Source organism: Erithacus rubecula (assembly GCF_903797595.1).
Source record: "Erithacus rubecula genome assembly, chromosome: 14".
In the NCBI taxonomy this organism is placed as follows: domain Eukaryota; kingdom Metazoa; phylum Chordata; class Aves; order Passeriformes; family Muscicapidae; genus Erithacus; species Erithacus rubecula.
The window spans coordinates 2,629,805-2,638,268 of NC_136666.1; the positions used below are offsets into that span (position 1 = coordinate 2,629,805).

At 60.8% G+C, this 8,464-nt stretch overlaps 1 protein-coding gene across 11 annotated transcripts; it reads right to left on the reverse strand.

Moving 5' to 3' along the window:
- Positions 1–312: 312 nt before the first annotated feature.
- PARP6 (poly(ADP-ribose) polymerase family member 6) lies at positions 313–7,951 on the reverse strand. Of its 11 annotated transcripts, none has more exons than XM_079317566.1 (22): positions 7,889–7,951; positions 7,011–7,088; positions 6,806–6,900; positions 5,823–5,883; positions 5,604–5,694; positions 5,415–5,481; positions 5,040–5,189; positions 4,630–4,810; positions 4,004–4,057; positions 3,582–3,677; positions 3,405–3,497; positions 3,206–3,331; positions 3,045–3,110; positions 2,835–2,902; positions 2,574–2,622; positions 2,056–2,165; positions 1,890–1,962; positions 1,649–1,718; positions 1,205–1,284; positions 1,028–1,091; positions 822–906; positions 313–744 (listed from the first exon to the last, which is right to left on the reverse strand). In XM_079317566.1, exons 1-22 carry the CDS (start codon positions 7,889–7,891, stop codon positions 642–644), a joined length of 1,863 nt encoding a protein of 620 aa, XP_079173692.1. In that variant the 5' UTR covers positions 7,892–7,951; the 3' UTR covers positions 313–641. The 11 variants fall into 11 exon arrangements, 8 of the variants coding, with proteins under 8 accessions (XP_079173692.1, XP_079173693.1, XP_079173687.1 ...); XM_079317567.1 differs by having other exon boundaries at positions 2,056–2,168; positions 4,657–4,810; positions 7,889–7,947; XR_013775795.1 differs by lacking the exon at positions 1,649–1,718 and having other exon boundaries at positions 2,056–2,168.
- Positions 7,952–8,464: the final 513 nt, after the last annotated feature.

The following is an 8,464-nucleotide window of genomic DNA, read 5'->3' on the forward strand; positions in this document are numbered from 1 at the left end:
ATCCTATCATTTTCTCATGATCCTATCCCTTCCCAGTGCCTCCATCCTTTCCCCATGTTCCAATCCCTTCCCTGTGCCCCTATTCCTCTCTTAACACTCCCACCCTTCCCCTCAATCCCACACCTTCCCCATGACCTCATCCCACCCCATCCCTGTGATCCCATCCCCTTTCTTGTGCCCCTTTCCTTTCCTCTCCCACTCCCTCCCTGTGCCCCCATCCCTTCCCCAGCTTCCCCTTCCCCTGCCCCACACTTTAATCTCAGTTAAATCCACAAACACTGATTCCTTTTCTCTTTTTTTTTTTTTCCTATGTTTTTGGGTTTGTTTTGGTTGTTCAGTTTTTTTTTTGCTTCAGTTTCTCATCATTGATAAAAACACCGTCACTGCCAAAGCCAAGAGGGGCGGCCCCAGCCACGCCGGACCCACGGCTCCTTCTCCACGCTGCCACAGGGTCAGGGACAGTGGGGAGGGGACAGGGAGGGGACAAGGGACAGCTGAACCCGCCTGGTGCTCACAGGGTGCCAGTGTTGCCCCAGCTCTGCCCTGCTGGGGGGCTCCAAACCCGCTCGGCCCCTGCCCAGCCTCGCCCGGGGCTCACTCGGGGCCCGGGGGTCCCGGGGTCCCCCTGTCACTGCCGCCAGTCAGTTTGTGTACACCTGAGTGCCAATCACACGCATGATCTCCTTCTGGATTTTGGGGTCCTGAGTATTGATATTGGCGTCTCCCACTTGGCCATCTTCATACCTGGAAGAGGAGAAGGGGGTGAGAGGGGTCCTGTGGGGGTCCCACGGGTGCAGCAGGGTGGGCGCAGCTGGACTCACACAAAGAAGAAGCGTGTGCAGACGTGGTCCGAGACAGGGCAGACCCAGATGTTGCCGTGTTTCTGCAGGTCCTTAGAGGTGATCACTGCGGGGCAGAGGGGCTGTCTGGGTACAGGCCATTGTGGGGAGCCTCCATCCCTCCACCCACCTGCCTGGTGACCCCATGGGTGCTGCCTGTCCCCCCATTATCCCCCCCATCCCCACACCTTCGCAAAGCGCGATGCAGTTCAGGTTGCGGCTCTGGAGGAAGCGGGACTGGATGGAGCGGGTCTGTGGGAAGAGCAGCGTGTGTTACCACTCTGTCCCCAACACCCATGGGTGCCATGTCCCCATTCCCACCCTGCCCTAGTGTCCCCTGGTCCATCACCCCAGGTCCTCATCACCTGGGGGATCGTGTTCATCCGGTTGTACCGCTGCACCAGCTCATCCTTCGACGGCATCCGGTGCTGCCCTTTCCCCATTCCTGTGGAAGAAGCAAGGCAGGGGCTGTCGGTGTCTCAGGGAACACCCTGGGCTGATGTGGGGACACATGCCACAGACAGGGATCGCCACCCACAGAGCTCCCACCCTGCAGCTGAGCCCTAGGAACCCCCTAGAAGTTTGCACAGCAGCTTCTGAAGCCTTGAGAATGTTGGAGGTTTGATTCTTTGGTGTGTAGGAAAGCCCCAACCTGGGGCTGGGAAGAGACTGATGTGATGGGATGGATATGGGATGCTGCCACTCCCGTGCAGATTCTCCAGCCAGCATGATGCCAAACCTCCCCTTGCCCATGCAGGGAGTGGGAACAGGAGCACAGGCAGGACTGGGCAGTGCAGGCAGCCTCTTACCTGAGTATCCAAAGGAAATACTGGAGATGGGGCTCAGATAGATGCCCTTGCCATAGGCTGCTCCATGCAGCTTGCGGAAAAATACCAGGGTGAGCGTTGTGGGATCACCCCAACAGCTCGGGCACAGCAGCAGTGGAGGAAGCCTGTCAATTCCCAGTGTCTGCCCCCTCCCTGCCTTCCTGCCCCCTCCCTGCCTGCCTGCTGCCCTGGGGCGTGCTGGGTGCAGGGAGCAGAGCTGTACCTGCAGTTTGGTGTACGAGGCGTTGACCAGCCCATTGCGGAGGATGGAATGCCAGTTCTCAATGTGAGAGCCACTGCAAAGAGCCAGCCCCACATCAGCCCCTCGTCCATCAGCCCCACAGTGCCCACCCCGGGGGTCCCACTATCCCCCCACCTTGGCAACTCACTGGAAAGCGAAGGTGCTGCCGTAGAGTTTCTTGGCCGTGCGGAACCGAGCTTCCTTGGCCGGGGGGCTGCTGAGCAGGAGGAACTGGTGCGAGGTGTGCATGAACTTCAGCTGCTACCAGCAGAACAGCAATGGCATTGCCAGCAGGAGAGAGGACAGACAGACAGAGATCATGCACGGCCACCCAGCCCTGGGTCCTGCCCAGCCTGGCTTTGGTGACTCCGAGTTTGCAGAAGGGTCCTTGGCATCCCTGTCTGGTCCCCATCCCACAGCCCATGTCAAACGTCCCCCTTCCTGTGTCCCGTGTCCTGACTCCATATCTCCCAGGCTAGAACCCCACCCAGAGGGATCCATCCTACATCCCAGACCCTTCCATTGCCCATCCTATATCCTTACATGCCTCATCCTGCAGCCCATAGCCCATATCCTGCACCCCATCTCCAGTACACCTCCACACCACCTCCCATATTCCATACCCTTTGTCCTGCACCCCACCTGGAGCCTGGCCTGGCACCTTACCCTACTGAGAGGCAGCTTGACAATATGGGATCTGTTGCTGGAGATTATCCTTGGGAAGAGGAGGAAAAGGAGGAGGGTCAGAAAAGGTGGTCCCAATCTGCCCCAAGATCATTAGATGCTCGTGATGCCCCAGAAGAAAGGAAATGAGTGTTGTGCCATGGATACCTGACTGCCCCCCACTCCATCACATGTCCTGGAGAATGTGTGGCAGTGAGAGGGACAAGGGGCAATGGGAGAGGGCTGCAGCACCCTCAGCCTTACCACTGCAGGAGGGGATGTGCCAGGGGGTCCAGCTTGTCCATCTGCTTCTTGATCTCCAGGTAGGACCCCTGGCAGAGGCAAGAAGGGGTGCAGGTGGGTCCCCTAGCACCCAGCCAGCCAAAAGCAGACAGAGATCAGCACCAAAATGCCACTCCCAGCTTGGATCCCACAGCAGGTGGTCACATGGGGCTGTGGGGCCACGCCACGTACCTGGGTCATCTCCCGGATGGACATCACACTGTCCAGAGCCTTCTGCAGCCGCTCATAGTTCTTTTTCTGCACATGAGGGGAGAGGAGTGGCCATCAGAGGGGTCTTTGGGGCTCCCCATCACCCCCTGGTGTGGAGGAGCATTGTCTCCCCCAGCTCTTACCTTGGGGTTGAAGGCCAGAGTTTTGGGGTCGTTGGGGTCCACCACAGAGGGGTAAGGCTCAAAGATGATGCTCTTGCGAGGAGACTCGAGGGCAGCACGGCACATGGCCACCAGCAGGTCCACCACCTTGGGGCAGAGCAGGGACTGAAGGGACAGCTCCCCAGGGGCCTGGGGGGGTCACCACTGCCCCCAGCCCTACCTCAGCACCGGTGGCCACCTCCTCAGCCGCGCCGGACATGACGCCCAGGGTGTAGAAGGAGAAGACGCAGAGCTCCCGGGTGCACACAGCTGGCTGTGGAGGGGACAGGAGAATGGTGAGTGCCAGGGATGGTGACACAGGGGCACAGGGGCACCTGAGCTGGCCCTGCCACCCCACCTTCAGCATGGAGCCGTTCTGGAAGACGTGCTGCTCGTCACACACCACGCAGTACTCGTTGAGCGTTGGGATCCGCTGCTCCGCGTACTTCATGATCTGAGGGGCAGGATGGAGGGAGTCAGACATGGAGCCTGGGACATGCACCAGGCAGTGGGATGGGGATGAGTGGAACTCTGGTCCGAGGGGAGGATGGCACAGGCAGTGGAGTGTGGGTAAGTGGGAGGTGGGGCACCGGGGAAGATGTTCTGGGCAAAGGGACAGGGCTGAGTGGGTTGTGGAACAGGGAGGAGACTCTGGGCATCAGGATAAGGATGAGCAGGAATGGGGTAGTGGGGAGAATGCTCGAGACAGTAGGATGTGGATAAGTGGAGAAGGATGCTCTAGGTAGCAGGCTGAGGATGAGCAGGGTGCAGCACTCTCACCTGGACGAGGAAGCCGTACTCCAGTGTGGGGATGTTCTTGCAGTGGCCACCGACCTGTGAGGGAGCGGGAGCGGAGCCAGCTGTGTTATCCCCTTTCCCATAAACATCCCCAGCTCTGCATGGCATGGGCAGCCCCCAACTCTCACCAGCACAGCAGGACCCCCAACATACCAAAACTCTGGCACAGCGGGATCCCTGACATTTCAACATGCCCCAGCACAGTGAGACCCCAACATGCCAACCCCCTCCCAACACAGCAGGACCCCCAACACCCCCAATGCAGTGGAGGTGTGACATGCAGCATTCCCTGGCATAGTGGGATCCCCAGCACGCCAAACCCCTCTTGGCACAGTTGGACCCCTGACATCTGAACACCCCCTGGCACAGCAGGACCCCCAACATGCCAATATCCCCTGGCACAGCAGGGATGCAGTACCCAGAGTGGGGAAAAAATCCCAGTGGCCCTCACAGCCAGCCCCAGCTCCCCAAAAGTGGGGACAAGAAACCCTGCAGGAGCTCCCCCCATCCCATGGGGGGTCTCAGCGCCCCACAACAAACAATCTGACCCCAGAGGAGCCCTGGGAAGGGGAAGAGAAAAGCAAACCCCAAGGCGGGGTGGCACCCACCAGGATGTTGAAGGGAGCAACACCTGCCTGGGTGCTGGCGGGTGGGTAGCCAAAAACTTCCACCTTGGGATTCTTCACCATGCAGGACACAGAGCGGTTCATCAGGCGGTTGACACGAGGCTCGGGGATGCCCAGTTTGCCCTTCAGCACTGAATCTTGGATAACAGGGAAGCTGGGAGATCTGCAGGAACAGAATCCCTCTGAGCACCTGTATGTCAACGTTCCCTGCTCCTCCATCACCCGGCATCGGATTCACCCATTGGCTATTTGTCGGGAGCAGCCTCCACCTGCTTGGGATATGGCAGGGAGCAGCAGCAGCCAAGTGGGGAAACTGAGGCACAGTGCTAGGCCTCACCCAGGATGAGGGGATGTAGAGCTGGTCCCTTGTGGGAACAGCATCAGAACCTTACTTGGGGATGGGTGAGAAGATGCTGAGACCAGCTCGGAACTTCTTGATGGTGCCACTTGTCTTGAACCAACTGTGCCGCTTCTCCTGCTGGGTCTTCAGGAAATCGTTGCTGAGATGTTTCCATTGCTGGGATGTGAACATGCCCAGGATCCTGGCAAATAGGGAGGACAGCACCCATGGGTGTCTGGTGGTCCATGACACCCCCAGCCCCTCCTCTTCCTCACACACAGATGGTGGTGAGCCTGTCATGGGATTGTGTGGTGCATAGAAGTGGTGGCAAGAGACTATGTGGCATGTGGACAGTTTTGGGGCAGAAAAGTGACTGTGAGCCACCCCACCCATCACCCTCAGGCGCCCACCACATTTCAGCTCTTACTTCTTCAGCTGCAGACCCAGCCCGAAGCCCTCCTTGTTGGATGGCTGGAAAACCTCAATGGACGGTTCTGTGGGGAGAGAGGATGAGCTGTCAGTGCAGCACTGTGCCTGTCCCGTGGGCACAAGGACACTGCACACCCTGCCTGTCCCGTGGGCACAGGGACACCACACCCTGCCTGTCCCCACTCACCGGGGCCATCGAGGTACTGGGACAGGGAGAAGCGCAGGCGGAGCACGATGGGCTCCGTCCGCAGCACCTTCCATGCTGTCGCCACCTCCTCCTGGAAAGGGACAGACACACTTGGGCACAGCCACGGCATCTCCACCCTGGCAGGGGGATTTGGGGACCCCCCAGGCCCACGTGCCCGCCCTCCCTATGCCAGCACTGCCAGGGGCACCCCAGACTCACATCGAGGAAGCTGATGTTCACATGGAGGTCGATGTCCACGTCATCGATGGTCCCATACTCCCTGTGAAGACACGTGCTGCTGGGGCATGGGGGGGTGGCACAGGGCTGGAGCAGTGGCTCATGGGAAAGTGACAGTGGCATGAGGGCTCCCCATGTGTTAATCTATGCACAGGGGAGTGCCCAGAATGTGGATGTGAACCTGGGAATGTGTGAGCACAGCCAGATGCTCAGGGGTTGGCACAGCCAGGTGTTCTAGGGATATCATGGTTGAGTGCCTTGGCAGTGGCACAGCTGGACACCTGGAGATGCTACAGCCATGTGCCAGGTGCCATAGTCAGGTGCCCCAAGGATGGCACAGCTGGTTATTCAGGGGTGCCACTCCTGGGTGTTCCAAGATGGCACGGTCAAGTGCCTGGCAATGGCATGTGCAGGTGTACTGGGGATGGCACAGCTGAATACCTGAGGATGGCACAGCCAAGGATGGAACTGCTGGGTGTCTGGCAATGCCATGGCCAAGTGACCCAGTGATGCCACAGCTGAGTGCCCTGGATACCCAGGGCATAGCTGGGTATCCAGAAATGGCACAGCTGGGTGTCTGAAGATGGCACAGATGAGTGCCTGGTACTGCCACAGATGGATGCTCCACAAATGCCATGTCTGGGTGCCCAAGGATAGCACAGCCAAGTGCCCAGGGGATACTGTGGCCAGTGTTCTGGGCAGGGTATGTCTGAGGGATGGCTCAGCCAGGTACCCTGGGGATGCCATGGTCAGATGCCCCAGAGATGGCACAGCCAGATGCCTGGGGATGCCATAGCCAGATGTTCTGGAAATACCACAGCCAAGAGTCCCAGAGACAGCACAGCAGGATGCCTGGACACAGCACAGTTAGGTACCCAGGGAGAGCACAGCTGGATGCCTGGGGACAGCAGAGCTGAGCTCCAGGCATGGCACTGCCAGGGGCAGGAGGCAGCAGAGGCACCCACCTGACAGCCACAGCATTCTCACTGTAGATCTCCTTCACGGCCTCGATGTCGGCGTCCAGCTGCGGGTGCCGGTACAGGTCGGCGGCGCAGGTCCCCTGCAGCACAGCACCCACAGCACCATCACCCAGAGCCCCCCACAGCCTCCAGCAGCTCCATCAGCCTCAGCCTGGGGGCTCCCGGGGCACCAGCGGGACCCAGCACCCACCTGCACGCCATAGAGGAACTCCTCAGACTCGTTATCCCCGTCGGAATCATCGTCCGTCCAGTACTGGCCCTTGAGGTCCTGGGGACAGAGAGTGGGGAGGCAGCAGGGATGGGGGAGAGGTTTGGAAAGTGGATTAGGGGAGCACATTAACAGGGAGGGAATTAGGGGGGAGCAAGCTGGGGGAGCTGGTTTGGGGAGAGGGTTGAGGGCAGTGGACTGAGGAACAATTTGAAGGGAGCAGTAGGACAGGGAGAATGAGAGCGATTGTGAGAAGTGATTAGCGGTAGTGGGATGCGGATGTGGGCAGTGGGATGGGGGGAGTAGGATGGGAAGAATAATTTGGGGGGCAATGGGACTGAGGAGCAGGTCGGGAGAGGGAGGATTGGGGAGCAGACTGGGGACAGTGGGATGGGGAGCAAGATGGAGACAGCAAGATGGACCAGCAGGCTGGGGACACTGGAAAGGGGGAACAGGATGAGAACAACCGGATGGGGGAAGCAAGACGGAAACAGGGATGGAGGAGCAGTGTGGGGGAACAGGATGGGAAACAGCAGGATTGGGAAGCAGGATGAGAACAGCAGGATGAAGGAGCAGGATGGAAAACGGCGGAATGGAGGACCAGGATGGAGGAGCAGGACAGGCACTGCGCACGGAGCTGCCGGGGGATGCCCGGCCGATGGCGACGCGGGGGTCCCTCCTCCTGCTGCAGCCCCATCCCCGCCCCGAGCCGGGGGACCCCGGCACACGGGGGGACCCCGAGGGCCGCTGCCCCTCCCCCGCCCCGGGCCCCGCCCCGCCCCCTCGGCGGGCGCGCTCCCCCCGCGGCCCTGGCCGTGTCCCCTGTGTCCCCGTGTCCCCGCCGCGGCCCGGCCCCTCACCATGTCAGCGCGGGCCGGCCGCCGCGGGCCCGGCCGCCATGCTGCCGGGGGGCCGGGCCTGACGTCAGAGACGCCGCACGGCGTCACGCAGCGGCGCCGCCATGACGTCACCGGCGGGGACCCCCCCCCCCCCCCCCCCCCCCCCCCCCCCCCCTCACGACACCCCCGGAACCCTCGGAGCGGGGCAGCGCCATGGCGGGGACACAGCGCTGGCGGTGTTCCCAGTGTCCCCAGAGTCCCGGTGTCCCCACTGTAGGGTCTCCCTCTCAGCACACCCCACAGTGACCCCATGGTCCCACACAGGACCCACACAGCTCCCGTGTCCCCAGCGCAGGGACCCCTCCATGGACCACAGGGTCCCCACTGTCCCCGGTACAGGACCCCTCTGTGCTCCCAGCGTGACCACTTTGGGTCCTCACATGGCTGTCACTCTGTCCCTACAGTCCAGCACAGGGTCTGTGGGGCAGGTCCCTGCGTTAATGGCATGTCCCCAGTGTCACCGCGGTGCCAAGCCACGGGGCGAAAGGTCCCCATGGTTCTGGGACCGTGTTCCCAATATCTCCAGCATGGGGTGCC